The sequence below is a fragment of the Olea europaea genome, unplaced genomic scaffold (genome assembly GCF_002742605.1).
Source record: "Olea europaea var. sylvestris unplaced genomic scaffold, O_europaea_v1 scaffold1137, whole genome shotgun sequence".
Classification (NCBI taxonomy): domain Eukaryota; kingdom Viridiplantae; phylum Streptophyta; class Magnoliopsida; order Lamiales; family Oleaceae; genus Olea; species Olea europaea.
In genome coordinates, this window is record NW_019228757.1 from 404,534 (window position 1) to 425,124 (window position 20,591).

At 37.6% G+C, this 20,591-nt stretch overlaps 2 protein-coding genes across 8 annotated transcripts; one reads left to right on the forward strand and one right to left on the reverse strand.

Annotated features, from left to right (window-relative positions):
- The first annotated feature begins 13,080 nt into the window (after window positions 1-13,080).
- LOC111373517 (nucleolar and coiled-body phosphoprotein 1-like) lies at window positions 13,081-17,367 on the forward strand. Of its 7 annotated transcripts, none has more exons than XM_022996051.1 (8): window positions 13,081-13,437; window positions 13,614-13,779; window positions 14,215-14,279; window positions 14,950-14,990; window positions 15,112-15,978; window positions 16,373-16,462; window positions 16,684-16,745; window positions 17,124-17,367. In XM_022996051.1, the coding sequence occupies exons 5-8, from the start codon at window positions 15,478-15,480 to the stop codon at window positions 17,227-17,229; spliced, it is 759 nt and encodes a 252-aa protein (XP_022851819.1). In that variant the 5' UTR covers window positions 13,081-13,437; window positions 13,614-13,779; window positions 14,215-14,279; window positions 14,950-14,990; window positions 15,112-15,477; the 3' UTR covers window positions 17,230-17,367. The 7 variants fall into 7 exon arrangements, with proteins under 7 accessions (XP_022851819.1, XP_022851820.1, XP_022851818.1 ...); XM_022996052.1 differs by having other exon boundaries at window positions 13,614-13,716; XM_022996050.1 differs by having other exon boundaries at window positions 13,614-14,279.
- Window positions 17,368-17,520: 153 nt separating this feature from the next.
- On the reverse strand, window positions 17,521-20,219 carry LOC111373515 (plant cysteine oxidase 2-like). The gene is made up of 5 exons (XM_022996049.1): window positions 19,693-20,219; window positions 18,911-19,035; window positions 18,681-18,837; window positions 18,394-18,597; window positions 17,521-17,863 (listed from the first exon to the last, which is right to left on the reverse strand). The coding sequence occupies exons 1-5, from the start codon at window positions 19,946-19,948 to the stop codon at window positions 17,730-17,732; spliced, it is 876 nt and encodes a 291-aa protein (XP_022851817.1). The 5' UTR covers window positions 19,949-20,219; the 3' UTR covers window positions 17,521-17,729.
- Between the last annotated feature and the right edge of the window lie 372 nt (window positions 20,220-20,591).

The following is a 20,591-nucleotide window of genomic DNA, read 5'->3' on the forward strand; positions in this document are numbered from 1 at the left end:
CAAAGTTCAGTTTTGTCTTTACTCACAGCAAGGAGGCTAGAATCAAATGGTATTTTAGTTCTACCCTCAAGATAGTACAGCCCATTCCTCTTGGGCCCCTTCATAACTATAAGAGAACCCTTCATAATTTTCAAAATCTTGTTACCAGACTTGAAGGTATAACCCTCATCTTCCAGAGAACCTAAGGAAATGAGGTTCCTCTTTAAATTTGGGACATATCTAACATTTCTAAGTTGCGTGACGGCCCCATCGTACATCCTGATGGCTATGTCACCAACTCCAATCACATTTTGAGAATTATTGTCTCCCATGTAGACCTTCCTAGGTTCAGTCTCCCTATAGTTATAAAACTAAGACCTATCAGGGCACATATGGAAAGTGCACCCTGTGTCAAGAATCCAATTTTTGTTAAATTCTTCTTCAGACACATTCATGACATGCAAACTATTAAATTCAGTAGCAATAGCAGCATTATCAACATCAGAATTATTCGGGTCTTTTTGTTTCCTTTTCCAATCAAAGCAGTCTTTCTTGAAATGTCCTAACTTTCCACAGTGATAACATTTCTTACCGCTTTTATCTTTAGATTTGGATCTCATTTTAGATTTTCCTCTCCCCTTCTTGTTATGAAAGTTGAATTCTTTCTTTTCAAATCTTCCCCTAACAAATAGACTCTCTTCACGAGAATGAATTCTGTTTTCTCTTTTTAATTCAAGTTCTCTTGATTTTAAAGCATCAGAAATAATAGCTTGAGTGAGAGTGTCCCTACCATGCTTTATGGCATTTTTCATTTCTCTATAAGATTCGGGCAAAGAGTTTAGCAATATGACAGCTAAATCCTCATCATCAAATGTTTTATCATTATGAGCTAGACTCTTAAAAATTATGCTAAAGTCACTCAAATTCCCCTCGACATCCTTCCCCGGGTCCATCTTAAAACTAAACAACTTCTCCAACATGTATATTTTGTTAGGTAAAGTTTTAGTTAAGAACTAGGCATCTAAAGCAATCCACAAAGCTCTAGCAGTTTTAGCATTATCAACTTGTCTCACAATATTGTCAGATAGATGCAAAATTATATAACTGTAAGCAATTTCATTCATGTCTTCAATTTCAGTTGTTTTAGCTTTTAACTCATCAGAAAATGTAGCGGGATCATCAAGAGCTTTAGCAACTCTCTGTTGGACCAAAATGGCCCTCATTTTCTGTTTCCATATCGAGTAATCCCCCTTTCCATCGAATTGCGATAATTTGACCCTCGAACCCATTATAGATTCTATAAAAGAGTGGCCTGTACTCGTGGACACAACAAAAAAGGTTTTGAAATTTTTTTTCCAGATGATCAATATAAAACTGAGTATCGAGTTTTAAAAAACAATTTTTAGAAATGAAGCACAACAGTGAAATAATCCGTTCACGAAACACAGGTATATAAAGTAGGTAAATATGCTTCCAGGTTACAAATTAATCACAAGAATTCAATCAACAGAATTCACAAATAAGCAACCAAGCAATAACCATGCATAAACCGGTAAGGATACCAAACCTAACCTAACGGAGAGTTTGGAATAATCTTACCAAACTACTGTTGACAAACAGTATATATACCACCAAGTTTCTGAACCAAATTGCCGTAGACGTCAAGGTAGGGGCAAAATCGTCCAACTTTTTCTGTAAAATCTGAAACAAAAAACAAACGACATCAGTGCGTTCAGGACGTCAAAATAAGTAAACTGCCCGAAAAAAGCTCGCCGGAGGTCCGGCCACGCGCCGCCGCCGGTCACGCGCCCCACCACAGGGTGCGCCTCCTCCTGCTGGTCATGGTTCCATGGTCCATTTCGCCGGAAAGTCAATAGGTTGGCCGGAAATCAAGTTTTTCAGATTCGGTTAGAATGTGGAAATGGCGATTTCTTGCTGGTTTTTGATCGATTTTGAACTAATATCACTCCTCCTAGCTCTGATACCAGTTTGTTGGGGATCCTAGTAGTTCAATCAACCAAAACATCAACCCATAGACAAGATTCAAGGCAAAACAAAGAAAAAATGGAATGGAAAAATACAACCTGTGTTAAGCCGAAATCTGTCCAGCTTTCCTTCTTCGTTTCAGCAGCTTCTTCTTCGATTTATGGATGTTTTTCAGGCTCAGGAACAGCCTTCCATGACTTGTTAATTACCTTCCAAGAGAGAGGAGAAAAACCAATGAAGAACCACCACCCTTTTCTATGAAAACCGAGAGCTCCTCACTGCTGGGAATAAAAAGAGACCTAGAGCTGCTCCCCCTTTTGAAAATGGTAGAGAGTACATATGAAGGGGAAGGAAGGGAAGACCATGCCTCTGCCAAAACGTGGGAAGACCTTATTGTGTCACCATCAATACCATCAAGTCACAACATTGGGTGGGGTTAGGTGAACCATATCCTCACATAGCTAAAATCAACTGTTTACGAAAAGAGGTGATTACCATATCCTTTGTCGAGACGGGATCAGGGGGCTTGACTCCATCCCTCCTATGCCATCTCCAATTCGATTCACATAAAAAACAACTATTTGATTTAGTCTACTTAAATCTTAAATGGTTTTCGTTCCTATGACCGAGAAGCGACTAATTATGATTTGATTCATACCTAGAATCGAGAGTTCTAATTAATCGATTTATTTTTTAATTGTGTTTCTATGTAAATTTTGGTAATTTCTTTTTAGTGGACAATATTTGGTACGAAGATTAAACTTGTTACTTCCATTGAATGATGCTTATTATTTTGATTCGGATGTGAGCATTAATTCGTGCGATAGAACTTTGTACAATAATATATATTAGTAAATTGAAAATTTTGATTGTGAAATTAAATGACTAGTATAAATATGCATAACATTAGTAATTTAAAAATTTTGATTGTGAAATCAAATCACTGGCATAAATATGCATACCAATTCAAACACGTGATTGGGACTATTTCAATTATAATTGATAAAATTAATTTTCTATTCATACATTTCGTATGGTAACAATTTATTATAATTGAGTTAATTAAATGATTGATCACTAACATTTATACTTGATTACTATTTGCTCACTAAAAAATAAAAGATAACTCAATGCTCACTTTCTTTTATAAAACATTACCCGTTCATTATCCATTTCACTTCCATCCCTCCACACGGGCAGAAAAATACACGTGACAAATGGAAATCATACGTGGCATGTAAACTTGCCAATTTGGGCAAAAATCCATTCCACTTAGTAGCGTTTTTCTTCAAATTGGATGAAAGGCTTTTCCCATTTCAGATCAAAATTTTAATTTCCCTAATCTTTGCAGCAAAACCTAAATTGATTTTCATCCCCAATCTGGGCCAGTCAGTCCCAAATGATTCTGTCGAGCTTCTTCTCAATTGAACACCAAATGAACGTATTTTGTTGGATCAAATGCAGGCCCTACCCTATCAGACTTAAGGCGACTGTGGATGAAGAGCCAGGATGATTGGATGGTGTAGCAGCAGCCTGAAAATTCTAGGACTATTGCAGGGGTGAAGTCAGACAACAAAAATACAATGGACTCCAATTGTAAAAGTAAACTAGAAAATACAAGTTTATAGAGATATATACAAGAATACAAGTTTTGCCTGCAAATTTGGTTACGGATCATATTGTTGCTTATAGAATTTAGTGTTCTGAAATGAATTCTGATAGGTTACCATTGTTGGAAAGTTGTAGGGACGATAGTATGTTTTGCTGATGCTAGTTTCGAAGGTGTGGTAGTGGTGATCTTGTAGTGCATGTGTCATGTTGTTTGATTACGTTCACGTAATGGATAATTAAAAATCTTGATTTACAATAATGCATTCTTTACTTTTTTTTTTTTATCGGTAAATGTAAATATATATATCAAAAATATGTCATGTAAAAGTACACTGGGCATACCTGGGCGAGACAATGTCCATAATCAAATACAAGTACTCCGGGCATTCCCGGGCAAATCAATCACCAAAAACATACAAAAAAGATCAAAGATGAAAATACTAATAAACACCATTAGCAAGAGAATCATAGAGAATCAAAACATTTGGATACAAAACGAACATTGTTTTGTATACGTGTGTTTTGATTTTCCTAACAATGGATTCAACTTGCACTTTCGTACCATAAAAAATACAACAATTCCTAGCCATCCAAATGTAGTAGACAGTAGTAGCAAAAGCAATCCGTTTAACACGGCTCGGCCAACTCTTCCCCCGCGCTTCTTTTTTCAACCATTTAAAAGTGCTCAGTAAAGTAGACATGGAGCGCCTAATACCTAACCAAAATCTGATCTGTTTCCATACCTCGGAAGTGACCCGGCATCCAAAGAACAAGTGTTGGACAGATTCGTCCAGCACTTCACAAAGTGGGCAGATTCGGTCCATTTCTAAGTGCAATAGCTTGTCCCTCGTCTGGAGCTTTGAATGGGCAGCTAACCATAAAATAAACGCGTGTTTGGGGGTGATGGAACCATTCCAAACCGTTCTGGACCAGAGAAGAAGACCCCCCTTCGGCCTGAAGAAGTCATACGCTGCTGAAGTAGAGAAACGCCCAGATTCAATCCAGCTACACAATTTGTCCATTGCTGAAAAATCGTCCCCTTGGACAGCAATAATGCTGTCCCAGATGTCAACCAGCTTCTTAATGAGTGGGGAATCTTGTTTCTTCACGCAATATACCCAAAAATCTGCCCCTTGAAGGTAGACTCCATTTATCCATTTAATCCAAAGTGAGTCTTTCTTGCAATGGATATTCCAAAGAGTTTTCGAAAGGAGTGCTGAATTCCAACATTTCAAGTCCCTAAAACCGAGCCCCCCTCAAGCTTTGGGAGGCAAATAGTGTTCCAAGCAACCAAAGGTTTCTTACCCTCCCAAAGGAAACTACGGCAAAGACTATTGATTTTAGAAATTACCGTAGCTGGGATAGGGAGGATAGAAAGCCAAAAACATTCCACACCTTGAAGCACGACTCGCACAAACTCGATCCTACTTGCATATGATAGAGAGGAAGTCGACCAAGAACCAATATAAGATGAGATTTTATTTGTGAGCACATCATAAGACCCAACTTTCAATTTTTCCCCCGCAAATGGTTCACCCAAGTACCTAAACGGCATGGAGCTAATGGGGAGATTTGTGAGATCAAGAATATCCTCCAAATCTTTACCATAAATACCCGCGGTGTAGATGCAAGATTTCCCAACATTTATATTCAATCCCGACATGCCTCCGAAATCCGAAAGGCAATTTAATAAAATATCCAAAGACATGACATCCCCTCGAGCAAATAACATCAAGTCATCCACAAAAGCCAAGTGTGTGATCTTCAATTGAGCACACTTGGGGTGATAGTTGAAATTACTATCCGAAGTAGCCACCTTTAGCAATCTAGATAGGTATTCAAGGTAAAGAATAAACAAGTAAGGGGAGAGTGGATCACCTTGCCGAAGACCTCTTTTGCCCTTGAAAAAACCATGAAGGCCACCGTTTATCGCTATGGAATAAGATGGAGAAGTTACACATTCCATAATCCAATCAACAAAGATATTGGGAAACCCCAACCCTTTAAGAACATCTTCAAGAAACTCCCAATTCACCGAATCAAAAGCCTTAGTAAGGTCTATTTTGAGGAGGCACCGTGGAGCAACCCTTTTACGGTTATATTGTCTCAAAAGTTCTTGTGCCAAATGAATATTTTCAATCATACTCCGTCCCTCAACAAATGCCGATTGAGCTTGGTCCACAATAGAGTCAAGCATAGGCTTCAACCGAGAGGCAACTATTTTCGTGATTACTTTGTAAAATACGTTGCAACATGCAATAGTTCTATAATCCCCCACCGAAGAGGAATGAGTACCCTTAGGTACCAAGGCTAAAATGGTGTGATTAATTTGCTTGAGAAGAGATCTCGAAACAAAGAATTCCTCAATAGCATCCATGAAATCATTTCCAACGATGTCCCATGATTTTTTGAAGAAACAAGAAGTAAATCCATCCGGCCTCGGGGCTTTATCATCCCCAATGCTAAAAAGCGCTTCTTTGATCTCTTGCCTCGTAATATCCCGAACAAGTAAACAAGCATTATCCTCCGACAACATTGGTCCATTTCTAATAACATCCACAATAGCATGCTATCTAACAGTTTCTCTCCCCATAATTCACTATAGAAATGTGTGAATTCGGTGCCAACCTCCTCAAGAGAAGTAGAATAAAACCCGTCTCTCTTAAGAACAGCAGGGATGAAGTTCCTCTTGACATTCCTCTTGGCCAAAGAATGAAAATACTTGGTACATTTGTCACTATTCTTCAAGTGCACACACTTTGCTTTTTGACAGTAGAAACTCCTTTCCGCTTCATAAAGAGTGTTTGCCTCTTTTCTTAAACGAACAACTTCACATTTAAGATGAAGATTTTCTCGATCATTGTGCAATTCAACATGAGCCAAATCAAGTCTGTTGGAAGCACTTTCGGCTCTAGAGGAAATATGAGCAAAATGCTTCTCATTCATCTTCTTAAGCAATCCTTTAAGGCTATGAAGTTTCTTGCAAAGAGAAAATTGTTTAGTGCCAACAAAAACTTCACTCCAACCAAGAGACACCAAATCAAGGAACTCATCATGCTGAGTCCACATGTTGAAAAATTTAAACGGCCTTCTCTTTCTTTCTACGTCCCCAAACAAAGTGATAATACAAGGGGAGTGATCGGAAAGGCATCCCGGGGGGAGGAAGTTTGCAAAGCTATCAAAACTCTCAAGCATCCATGCCTCATTTACCATAGCACGATCTAGTTTACTCCAAACGGAGTTATTATTCCAAGTGAAGAAACATCCAATCGATCTCAAGTCCGAAAGTCCAATATTTTGGCAACACATATCAAAATCTTTAATCTCATAAGGCGTGACGTCGGCCCCATTACTTTTTTCATCAAAATGAAGCACATTGTTGAAATCCCCAAGAACCAACCATGGCGAAGAGCAATTTAGACCAAAAACTTCAAGATCATGCCAAAGGGGCCTACGGGGCACAATAGTATTGAATGCATATACAAAACTAACAAAGAAGGTACGCGAAGTTACCTTGCAAGTAATAGAGCAATGAATAAGTTGTGCCGTAGCCTCCAACACATCCAAATCAACCTTCAAGAAATCCCAAAGAATCAAAATCCGCCCCGCATCATGGTAGGCGAAATTATTAGCAAAGTTGAAACCACCAAATTTATTTCTCATGACTCTCGGAAGCTTCGAGTCATCCAATTTTGTTTCCAAAACCCCCATGACGTCAATGTCATTACGTCTCATCAAGTCTTTAACCCCATTGTGTTTGAGGGGCGGGTTAAAGCCCCTAATATTCCACGAGGCAATCTTCATGTTAATGAAGGGAGGGCAGCGCCTTGCTTCTTCCCAGATTTTTTCGCCAACTTCCCATCGTCATCAACTTTTGATTTTAGCTTCTCTTTCGGGTTTGGAACCGATGTGGACATAGCATTTCCACCCTCCAAAACAGCCGGCCCCTTAGGGGGTTGGTCATTTCCATTTTTCAGCAGCAAGAGGGGGTTAATTGCACCAGTTTTCCTGTTATGAACAGCACCTTTCTTCCTGTTTCTAACCTCAACAAAAGGGGGGTTAACTAGATCAGTTTCTGCCCCCTTTTTACCAATATTTACCCCCGGAATGCTGCTAATATTTTCCAGATTTTGAGGGCCGAAAATCTACCTGTTTTCAGAAGTCCCAGCAAAGTCATTCTGGCCCATATTCTGCTCAACAATCTGCCCAGAATTTCGGTCCACATGCTGTTCAGATTTTTGCCCAGATTTTCGACCAAGTTGCTGGTCGTTTTCACCCTCTCTAGCCAAATCATTTTGTTCACCATTTTGTTGTGACATACCTGTAGCATTATTGACTGATTTTTGAGCAGTTGGGACTGATTTACCATCATTTCCAACCTTCTTTAGATAGGAAACAGCAACCTTTCCTTTGCCTTTCTCCCCATCAGAGTTTTTGTTGTTGCCCCACTTGGTCGAGTGACCAAAAACCTTACAAGAACCACAAAACTTTGGTTCATGTTCAAATACAATTTCTTGCTCCCTCAACTTACCATTGGGGAGTCTAACCTTTACCTCCCGAACAAGATCAATGGAAGCATCAACTTCCACAAGCACTCTCGCAAAGGAGATACGACCCCTAGTAGCGGTTACTTTATCCATTGAGATTGGTTTCCCAACCATAGAGACAATCTTACTCAATGCATTAGTGTTCCAAAATTCCAAGGGAAGTCCCGGCAAGTTAATCCACACCGGCATTGTACTAACATCTTTGTCATCAAAATCGAAATAGCGCGGCATCATTTTAAGCATGAGCGATCTCCCGTAGACTAAGTATGGGCCACCATGTAACACACTTAATCTTTCACTATCGGTCTCAAACTTGAAAACCAACCAACCACTAGCATGAACGTAATACTTATAGTTCACCTTCCAAGAATCACATAATTTGAGTAACGCGACTTTCCCCGGAAACCTACCGGCAAAGTATCCAACCAAACCAAATCCCCATGCATTTTCAATATCATTTTCATCACATTCTCCCAACACAACCTCGTTTGATTGATTATGGAAGGTTTTCAACTTGATATTTTCCTTAATTTTGCGGTTATCCTTGAAAAGGTTAACCCATGGGGTTTTTTTCCGATACCTTCATCAACACTCTTCACATTTTCAGCATTATTATTCATTACTTTAACCGAATTTGATTCAAAATCAGATTGGTCAGATTCCATATCCTCCTCACCAAGAGTTAAAGAAACGCTCGGTGAAGGCAATTTTGTCACCTTATTCTCCCCCGATAAAACCTTCGATGGGGATGCACCAACAATGTCCTCAACAAGAGGCAGTTGACGAGTTTTAATAATAAGGGAGGGGGGGGGGACGTCCACTTTTAGCCTTGTTCTTACCCATGATTCAAAGAAAAAATAAACCAACCAAAGGCAGGAAATATATAACCCAGCAAGACCGGCAGAACAACCAAAGACAGAAATATTGAACCCAACAAACCGGCAGAAAATAATCACCAAGTGAAAGGAAATTGACGTCTAAAAAAATCCACCAGAATGAAAACCCAGCCAAGATGAAAATGACGACAAAGGCAGAAAATAATCACCAACCAACATGGAATTAACGTCAAAATGAGAGGATGGACAATCCAAAGAAATCCAGCAAGAATGGCCCAAACGTGCCAGCCAAGAACTGGAATTGACGTCAAAAAAAGTGAGTGGGAGGTCCAAATAAATCCAGCAAGACTGGCCCAATACGTGCCAGCCAATGATACTGCCCAGAAAAGAAGCCCAGAATTCCCAGCAGAAACGACCCAAATAAAAGGCCCAAAAAGGTCCAAAGAAGCTCAGAAATCCCAGTTAAAACGGCCCAAATAAAAGGTCCAAAGAGGCCCAGAAATTCCAGTAAAACGGCCCAGAGAGAAGGCCCAGAAAAGGCCCAAAGAAGCCCAAAGAGATCTCCCAGCAAAGGCCCAGAAAATGGCCCCAAGAAGCCCAAAGAAAACACCTCAATCCAACCACCAGTAGGCCCAAAAGAACCAGAAAAGGCCCAAACAAAATGGAGCAGGTTGGCCCAGCAACGACAAGTGAAAAACCAAGGAGGCCCAAGGAACCAAAACTGGCCAGCAATAAAAGCCCTCACACCGGCCCAAAAAGGGACCCAAAACCCGACCAGAAACCAAGTAAAACCGGCCCAAAGCAAGAGTCAACGGGTCAGCCACCTACCACCTGAAAATATTTCACCAAAGTGGTAAAAAAACAGAAGGAGGAAGCTGCAAGGCGGATAATTTCTCAGAACGGCCAGGAAATCACTTAAAGGGCAGACAAAATCAAAGACCAATCAATTGTGACATGCAATATTACATACACAATACATACAGAAAAACCAAGAACACCATGGATGATGAAGAACACAAAACCAACAGCAAACTGAAATCCGAGCAAGAGGAATCCAAATTGGAATAGAACACCAAGCACCCAAACTGCAGGAAAACCGAACATGCCACAATGGAGATTCCAAACAGAAATAGGCCCAGAAAAATTCAAGAGTGGAAACCGTCCAGCAAGTAAGATGCATAACCAACCAAGCTCAAAGTTGAAGAACCAAGTTGAGTAAACACTGCCAACCAAGTTGAGCTAGCAAGAGCAAAACAGAAAACTCCAGCAACAGGTAAAATCCGAACAGCAATGCATCAAAGCTGAAACAAAGAGAACAAAGCTGGGGTCCAAAGGACCAGAGGTAGCCCCAGTCGACCAGCAAGACCACGAGCAAAATAGCACCAAGGAAGAAACAGAATATAACCAACTAGCAGGGAATGATGAACCCGAAAACTGAATGAACTTACCTGGCCAATATAGAAACCGAATGTGGAGCTTTGTAGAAGACGAAAATGGCAGCTGAAAGAAAACCAATACTCACAAAGAGTAGTCCATAAGCAGAATCAAAATGTAATAATTCGATTTTCACCAATGAAGAGTAAAAATGAAACTAAAACACATGAAAAAACACAAGAGAATTCGAATCCAAGACAAGGCACTCAAAGTGGGACTTTCTCTCACTAGAGTTGAGAGCATCTCTCTCTAACCTTGACTGAGAGCTCTTTCTAGACTGAGAGCTCTTTCTGTAATGCATTCTTTACTTGATTGGTCTCCTTGTTGTTTGTGTTGGAAATTTTTTATTTTTTTGTGGTTTGGTTTTTATTGTTGCATAATGAGGGAGGGCTTTGTTTTGGTTTTTGCTGCTGCATAATCAGAGAAAGGGGATTGATTTGGAAAAAAATGTGTTCATTATGGTTTGCTTTGGTTGTTGCTGTTGCTACATATAATCAGAAACTTGTATGGCATTGGTTGGTTTATATTTCTCAATCCGTTAAAATAATAAAAAAAGAAAAAAACGGAGAATGCTGTGGGACTGAAACTTACGAAACTTTGGAGCTATTATCTAAGATTTAACACTGTATTCAATTAAGTTTATGTAATCAGACAAAATTGCATTAATAAACTCTATCCTAAACTTCATTGAAAAATGAGCTACGATTAAAACCCATAAAGCCTTTGCACTTCTCAGCAATTCACGAGGATTAAAAATTCCTCAACTGATTTTCCTTCCTATGTGTACACCTTATTAACAAGTTATAAGCGACATCAGGCTTCTCTCTGGAAGAGAAATTCCTGTTTTCCTCCTCTTATCATATTTCCCACATCAAAAAGTAAGCTTTCATTTAGCAATACACTCTAGGACATAAGAAAAAAAAGCTAAAGAACAACAATAATAAGATGTAGCACCAGACACAAAAATATAGCACCAAAATTCTTTCCTTCCTATGTGAACACCAAAAATGTAGCACCAGATACAATAATAAGATGTATCCACTTGTAGCCTTTAGCAAAGACAACCTCTATGTAGTCCATTCCAGACATAAAAATGTAGCACCAAAATAGGATCTCCCTCCTGATAAATCGAGCAGCATTTATTGAAGAACTAAGAACCATTTTCCTTTTACAGGTAGAAAATAATGGAGAAAACATTTGAACATTTCATAAGTTCCAGTTCACTTTGTAGTCCTGTAAGTAGACTGTTCAAATTCTGCCCAATATTTGTTTTGGGATTCACTTCATCCAACTCAAGCAGCCTAGGTTACATAAGTTAGTGCCTGCAACCCTATTCTCTTTCTCAGTTTTAAGAATGATAGCTTCCTGGTGTCGATGAATTGTCGCAGTCTGAGTTTTGGTTTTTCAAGATATACCACAACTTTTTCGATTTGGCATGTGTAATTAAAAAGAGAAGTTCCACTTATTGAAATAATTTATCTATTTCCTTCATGGAAAAAAAAATGCATGAATTCGAAAGTAAAATGAAGTGGTATTGAAAATCAAAATGTTTTATTAACCACAAAGACGTACAAGTGTTTTTACTGCATATTCACCATAAAAATGTAAAAGTGTTTCTATTGCATAATTCACCACAAATCAAATTGATTTATTCACTACGAAGATATACACTGCTGCTTTTTTCATCCAACTTCTTCATTTTTTTCACCCCCTTCTACCCATATTTTCAACCTAGAAATTAGCTTTCACCTTCTCAAATGATTATGGCTGCCTCTTGTGAAGCCTAAACACGAATTGTCGTGGCCTAATCTTGAACTGCTTTTGAGTTCATGATCTGATCCATACTCTGTAATCTCATTCAGATGATGGTCATTTTCTTCCATGACTTGTTCCATAATTCGCCAAGTTCCACAATTTTTGCAATGTCACCTAAGATAAAGTTATGGAGAACAAAAGGAGAATGCATCTTCTACCTTGCGCTTCCTTGCACAACTTCTTCTTCTACTTCTCAACGAAAGCACTATCAACCTTCACTTCATAAGTAGCCGACTGTAGCTTTGCATCTGCTGCAAGACCAACAATCATAGTCAGCCGCCTTAATTCTGATGGGGTAGGGCCTGCATTTGATCCAACAAAATACGTTCATTTGGGATTCAATTGAGAAGAAGCTCGATAGAATCATTTGGGACTGTGGGGATGAAAATCAATTTAGGTTTTGCTACAAAAATTGGGAAAATTAAAATTTTGATTTGAGATAGAAAAACCTTTCTTCCAATTTTGTGGGGATGAAAATCAATTTAGGTTTTGCTACAAAAATTGGGAAAATTAAAATTTTGATTTGAGATAGAAAAACCTTTCTTCCAATTTGAAGAAAAACGTTACTAAGTGGAATGGGTTTTTGTCCAGATTGGCAAGTTTTAACACCGTTACATGCCACGTATGATTTCCATTTGCCAAGTGTATTTTTTTGCCCATGTGGGCGGATGGAAGTGAAATGGGTGGCGGATGGGTAATGTTTTGTAAAAGTGAGTGAGTATTGAGTAACTTTTTATTTTTTAGCGAGCAAATACTAACCATGTATAAATGTGGGTGATCAGTCATTTAATTAACTCTATTATAATTAGTCACTTTATATCAATTTGTAAAAAATTCCAATCAAGCCTTCAAATATTTTTAAGCGGGCCCAAGCGCGCCACTACCATCCTGTTTTTTGTGACCAGACAACCTTTGTCAAAACCTCTTTAAACCCGCGTACAATACCACCAGAACGAAACCCTAATGATCCAGTCCCAGTACCTATTTCGACCGTTGCAAACCCTAGTTCAATATCCCTAATTGCATTGAAGCCTCGCCGAATACTTCTTGCGGAGTGATAGAGGAAAAACTCAGTAAGGCACAATCCAATGGCAAAGAATGGGACCGAAAACAAGGCCCAATTGAAGCCCGAACAGAAGTCTCTTCTTTTCTACTCATTCGCTCTCTGCCTCGGAAGTTATGGCTTCTCCAAAACCCTCAAAAGATTTCTCTCCGAAGCTCGAATTAAGGTACATATATATGTGCTTGTTTTAACGTATGGATAGCTATGTGTATGTTTTGCTAAGCCTAAAAAATAGTAAATTCACTTTTTAGGTCTAAGACGCTTTAAATAAGTAACTTACTTGGAGCATGTTTGGCTAAGCTTAAAAGTGCTCTTACCTACACGTGCTTATATAAAATGCAGGATGATGAAAGGAAAAGTTTGAATTTATTAGCGGAGAGTAAAATTTCTAGGCATGATGTTTTGTTAAGGCAAGGAAATGCTGCACGCTGTACCTTGTTGCCTGGTTGTACCCTGCTCCTCTTTATTTGACGTTTCAGCTCCCACAAGCAATTTGGACTCTGCTATGGTTTAAATTTTTAGTCATTTTTTTGTTCTTGGTGTTTGTAATCTTCTCGCTTCTCAGTAAAACGATGAATAAAATTATAATTTGTCTGAGGTGTTCCTGCACGGTATAGGGAGGAAACGTTTTTAAGATATTAAAATGTTTGGCAATGTCAACTGAGACAACATAGTTTTTGACTTCTCGTTTTTCAAGGCAACCGTAGCACAAGTTTCTTAGAATAAAGTTCTTGGTAAAGACTAAGAAAATATTATTTATTGGTGGTTTCATGCATATAAGAAGCACATTCCCTGGATTAATTTTTTATTTTTTCACATTATTAACACATGGCCAATGAAGATGCTGCAACAGAGTAAATAAGATTTAAATGTGCAGAGCAAATTAGGGGAATGATTGTTGAATAGCATTATATTTTTAACAAACAATCCTTTTTTTGATCAGGATGATGATTGGGAGGCAAGAGCACTTAATTTGGATGATGTCTTTTCTAAATATTTAGAGACTTGGTAAGTTACTTCTGAGCATAATAACCATTTTTTAATCATAAAACTAAATTATTGCATCCTGAAAACTTCACCATACTTTGCTAAAGGCGAAAAAATCTAGAAAGCCAGTTTCTGTATTCCTGAGCCATCTTCAGCAATATTTTTTTTTTCCATCATGTATGTTCTTGGTGTTTGTAAGCGTGGCATCCACTTTCTTTTATACGCTCTCATGCGGTGTTATTAGTCCTTTAACTTAGTTTAGATACTGCTGTGAGTATTCTACGTGACATCATTAAATTTGACTTATTTGTACTTTCATCAAGTTTTGTTATCCTGAGTGAGAAGTGAAAGTTGTTCAAAAAATATATGTAAATATACTCTTCGTTCGATATTTTTGATACTTATAGGTGAAATTTTCCAAATAATGAAGTGAGGTGGGAGGAGGATATGCATATGGATGGTTGATGAATTTCTTTTACACGGTTTTGGGTTTTTCCTGGGATATAGGGCTGACTCTGGGCATTTTGTGCATCAGGTTGAATTTTATTTTGTGGATGGGATCCTTCCTTTAGCTGTTTTATGTTTCTAATATTTATAGTGTTTCCTTGCTGAATTAAAAAATTCTGTACATGTCAGTTGGAATTGTATGTTAATATTTTTTTATTGCTCCTTGAGCTTCTATGATTTGCAGTAATGATGTTTACAACAATGTTGACGTCCGGAAGGATCAGGGTGAGCTCTATAAATGAAACCTTCTGCCGCTAATGTTATTTATTTCTCAAGAATTTAGATAATGTACAATATATAGGTGAATGTTACAATTCGTGCTTATCGCAAGCTTTTTTTGTTGTAGAACCCCAGGCAGACGGCACAGGGGAAGGAAATGGATATAATGATTCTGCAGCCTCTCAGGAAAATGTGAGAAAGAAAAAAAACGAGCGATAAAAATGATATTGACCTTGCAGTCATGGGTTCTGTAAAAACTTCTGAGGATGTGCAGACACAGAATATTGAAACAAGTGCGAAGTCAAAAGAGGAGAAAAACAAAAGGACAGCCGATACTCTTGTTCAAAGTGACCACGAATTATTAACCTCGAAGCAAGTTACTGATGGTGAAATACCAGTGCACCAGTCCACTAGGAAACAGAAAGAGAAGAAAATAAAGAAAAGTTAGTTAACTTCTGAATTACTTATTGTTGATGAAAAACGACTAGAGATAATGCCGGAGGTAACTGAAGAGAAAAGCAAAGATTTAAATGATGGTAATGATGATCCTGCTGCCCTAGTTGAATCTAAAGATAAAAAGAAGAGAAAAAAGCTGAAGAGGGATAGTCTTTTTGAAGATGGTGAGAAGGGTAGCTTGAGAAATAAGAGTAAAGTTGATGCTGATAAAGTTGTTAGTGACATTCTATTGGAAGAGGATAAAGTTCAAGATATAGAAAAGAAGAGAAAAGAAGAAACTATGGAGAAATCAGTCGAGAATGTGGAAGATGGGGCTAATGAATATAAGAGGGCTTCCAAGAAAAGGAAACGATTGGCGCATGATGAAGATGGGAAACATCCTGTTGAGGAAGTAGCAGTTGAAGAATCGAAGCGCAGAAAAACTGATGGGCGGGACGAAGCCAAGGGCGTTGAGCAGCAAGTGAATGGTAGTCTCAATGGAGTGGAAAAGTCCAGTCAACCAAAATCCACGAGAAAACAAATAAATAGTTCTGCTGAGATATGGGGGTTTCTTTCTGATTTTAACTTTTATCAATATTCCTTTTATCTAAAGCATACTTCAGTCTCAAATAGGGACTTGTTTGAATGCTTGATGGTATCTCTTCTCATTTCTCAAATTTGCTTGTGGTATCTCATCTTTCCTTTCTTTTGTTTCCCTCTTTTCCTCATTTTCACGGGGGTCTTTGAATTAGGAATATTTATTTTACTTGTTTTTTGGAAGATATTGCTCTTTATAAAATTCTAATTTTGATCAAACTGGAGAGTACAGGAGTGTGCATGCACATTCTGATCTTCTCTAATGGAGAACACGGAGCCTCAATTGTGTTGTTTTGACCTCCAATGTTGAGTCATAATTATTTTTTCTTAAAGACAAGTTTGATGGTTTATTGCAGCCAAAAATGGTGAATGCATTTCAAAGGGTTAAAGTTGATGATGTGAAGTTTGTTGATGAGAGGCTTCAAGATAATTCGTACTTGGCAAAGGTTTTATTTTTTTCCCCTTATTGATACTTCATTTGCAATTGCTCCAATATCTCTGTAGACACTTTTCATGGATACACTATGCATTTTCAATATTTACATGTTTATATATGTGTGTGTGTGTACACGAATTGTGTGTGTGTATACGAATTTAATATTTTGACCCCATCAATGGTATTTATGTATGTTTTATTTTGTCTTTCTTTTATGTGGTTTCCTCACAGGATGGAGCCGAAACTGGCTATGGAGCAAAAGCACAAGAAATTTTGGGTTTGGTCAGAGGAAGGTATGTTATTCTGTGTTTTATGTGCCGAAATACTGAATGTCAAGTTCACTTTAGTATATTCATGGACAAGCTCAGATTATGTATGTAATGAACTTGGGTACTGCTACAGACATGACCTGGGAAAAAGTAGATATAAATGTATAGATTATAAAGCTAGCAGAAACTCGAGCTGGTAGCCACGCTCTGAAGTTGAACTGGAGATGAATTTAGGTCTATCTAAATAACATTATGCGGCTGGGTTTACCATCTAAGAATTTGTTGTGAAATCTAGTTATAAACGACATAAATGGGGATAACTCAGTGATGAGTTTGCGGTTATTAAGTAACAACTTGTTCGTGGGCGTTTATATGATGTACTTTCTGTCCCTCTTTTTACAGGGACTTCCGGCATGAAAAAACTAAGAAGAAGCGTGGTAGCTATAGAGGAGGACAGATTGACCTGCAATCTCACTCGATTAAGTTCAATTATTCTGATGAGGATTAACATATGAACATTTCTTATCTACTGCATACTCTCTCTATATTCTTTCAACATAGATACATTAATATGGTCGTCGTTGCATTAAAGATCCAAACTTTCTTCAAAATTTGAGTTAATTCAAAATATGTATTGTTGTACTCTTCTTTTAGAACAGTTCTGGTTTTTGCTCCAGCTGCTGTTTTCTGCCTAGTTTTTCTTTATGTTTGCTCCCTTTTCACTGACTGAACGGGGTGTGTTTAAGTCATATTGTACTGTTAATGAGAAATCTCTAACAACTTGAACCTTTTTTGAAGATGATTCGAAAAAAACTATGAATGGCAGTCTAAATTGGGAGTATCAAAACATGATATACACCAAGCTATAGTTTTGATACTGTCCAATATGTACAAGAAAGTGGAAAATGAAACCAGTTAAAAGAAATAGATAGTGTAGAAATTAAAGATAAAGAGAGCCTTAAGCCAACTGGGTAGGCAGTATCCTTTTATGTGAAGAAAAGGAACGTGCTAGGAAATGGATTCATCAATTTGTGGACCCAAGTACGGAATTCCTTCCATTTCTGATTCTTGGGGCATTTCAATCTCTTCAAACCATCCATAAAGATTCCCATCATCTTCCGTTTTGGTAAATTCTTCTCTATCTGCAGTGCAAAAACAAAGTCAATAGAAAGAACCATAATAATGAAAATGAACATCCATAAAAATTAGGAAGTACAAACTTGTATCGCATGCATTTCATTCTGTACTGGTCTTGGGGGTACTATGTAAGATATGGGACTCGTGTGCAAATCTCGAGTTTGCTCAGTTGCATAACTTGAAAATCGAAATTGCACAGAAAACTCGATATTTCTCCAACAAATTCGAGGTTTGCCAAGCTAATTTGAGAGATTTAACCTGCTAACTCATCAGGTGTCTACAAAACTTGACTTGGATGGTTTTTATGTCGGGTTGGACCCAAAATCGACCCGACCCAACTCAACTCACGCCAAGCTCTACTCATAGGCTCATTGCCCTCTAATGCAAAATTTAATTTGAGGGAAGCATCTTAATAACCAGGCAAAGTTGTGAGAATATGGATTGATGAAAATTTGATTGGAATGACGATTACGTTGTCGTTCACAGAAAAACCTTAAAAAGCAGATTATTGTACCAAATGAGATTAGTTTCTTACTTGACAAAGTACCATATAGATTCTCTCTGTAATATGTGCAATCCCGGCCATCATCTTTAGAGTAGGGAGGTCCAAGAACATCAAGAACAGCACATGGTGTTACAGCAGTAAATTCATGGATATTTCCTCCTGATGTTGGATATAATACAGAAGTCTCACATGGTGCTCTGAAGCATCTGTTGGTTTTCAGCCTTGCCAGTTTCACTGCATGCATTTCCATGAACCAATAAACAAGACTTTAACTTCCTTTTCTTCTTTAGCAATATCAGGTCGAAGAGATAACTCACATTTAGAAGGTGAATCGTAATTATCAGAATATTGAGTATCGGCCCAATCATATGATTTAATGTGCATAGTTCCGAGCAGAAGCTTGCTGAAGACAGTCATCCCGGGGTGATTATGGAGAGGTATGACAGCAGTTGCAGGGAGAAAGAAAATGCAAAGCTGTGGTAAGAATGGAACAAAGTTAATAGACCAACTAATTTAGCTTGAACTTTCAATGGAGAGAAAATCTTACAGAGAAATTATGGCATTTGTAGATAGTAGCATATGAAACTCTGCGATTCTCTTTAACGACTACACTCTTGGGTTGAAAAAATTGCAGATCCCTACTCAGCCCCACATCTTCTGGCTCCATAAAATCTGAAAAATGGTAATAAAAAACTGATCAGAGAAGCACAATCTTAAATGCCAATGGATACAGTAGAAAACATACTTAATCTAATACGAGTAGTCTAGAATTCGGTGTAGGTAGAATCTCAAATGACCATTTTTTTTTTTTAAATAAGGTATTTCGACGTGATCTAATCAGAAAATGTCGTGTTATAATTAGTTTATGAAAATTGTGCGCGTGTCGACTACTTTTTGAGATTCAAGGTGGCTAATTTTGATCTAGTATCTTGACATTGTTGGCTCAAATTTCAAAATCCAAAAAGATCTTAAGAAGGAAGTGCAAAAAAAATAAAAATAAAAATATAAAAATATGCATAAATATAAATCGATGTATTATCAAGCCCTTATTTGAATCCCTTTAAAAAAATAATAATTTATTTCTCGTACTTAATTTTAATTACAAGATCACATAATAAAATATTTTACACGTAAACTCAAAATTCTTTCCCACTTTTTAATCAGAAAAAATCACCATTCTTACACAATAATGACCATCAAACATGGATTAAATAAGTTTGTGCCCTTTCTAATGATTTGAACTCTTGATATTAAAGCCACCGAGGAATTTAACTTTAAGATTTTAGATGGAGCGATTCAATGATTATTGCATACGCACGCTGTACTCACCAAGAATGTGGCGCAATCTTCGGACATCACTGGGTGAAGGAACAGTGCCAGGACCCTTGAAAACTTGTTGGCATAAATCTATTAGCCTCTGCAGTGTCCTTGAAACCATTTTCACAGGCCTCTTCACTTGAATGCTCACCTTTCTTTTGCATCTCTTCCTCTTCTTCTTCTTCTTCTTCTTAATAACCTCATCAACATTATGTTCAACCCTACTTGATCTCCTTTGCTCTGCCGGATCTACAGCCTCTATTGTCATCAAGAGAACTTCAAAAAGAATAAAGGGTTGTTTTTCTTTCAACTTCAAACTGTTTTGGCATGCAAGAGAACTTAGGGCTGTTCATCTATAAATGTGTTTTGGATGTTTGGGGAAAATAAATATTCTCTTTTGAATTTTCCTTGTTCATTTTCTTGTGATATAACAGGATTTGAGTGGGAAACTATGGAGGAAAAAGTCAAGAAGAAATTTGTAGATGGTGTTGGGAAAAAGTGCAAGATACAGGAACAGATATATATGCAAGGTGGGATGAGAGAGAGAGAGAGAAACCATGGGCTATGGGAAGAGTGGATAATATCATATTATCATGCATGGAGTGAACAGAAATATTGAGTTTCATCATGAGGTGTTTGTCATTAATTAGAGTTTCTTCTAGAAACGTTAAATTTATTGAGAAGAATTACGTCAAACTTTTATATCTTAATTATTATTGTATTTTTACCATTACTTCTTACACTATATTGAAAACACGAATTGAGAATGTGACTATTCATTTAATTTTAAAAGAATGAATATAATAACTCATTCGATAATTTTAAACTCTTGACAATATCTTGAATCTTGAGGTTCTATAGTAAAATGTTAAAATATCAAGAAAAGTAATCCAATTATCTTCGTATTTCAA

Coding starts and splice junctions, on each gene's coding strand:
- LOC111373517 (XM_022996050.1), top strand. CDS start 15,478: ATGCCGGAGGTAACTGAAGAGAAAAGCAAAGATTTAAATGATGGTAAT. Junction 15,979..16,372: donor AAATAAATAGTTCTGCTGAG/ATATGGGGGTTT, acceptor GGTTTATTGCAG/CCAAAAATGGTGAATGCATT. Junction 16,463..16,683: donor ATAATTCGTACTTGGCAAAG/GTTTTATTTTTT, acceptor GTTTCCTCACAG/GATGGAGCCGAAACTGGCTA.
- LOC111373515 (XM_022996049.1), bottom strand. CDS start 19,948: ATGACAATAGAGGCTGTAGATCCGGCAGAGCAAAGGAGATCAAGTAGG. Junction 18,838..18,910: donor ACAAATGCCATAATTTCTCT/GTAAGATTTTCT, acceptor TTCTTACCACAG/CTTTGCATTTTCTTTCTCCC. Junction 17,864..18,393: donor TCTATATGGTACTTTGTCAA/GTAAGAAACTAA, acceptor TTTGCACTGCAG/ATAGAGAAGAATTTACCAAA.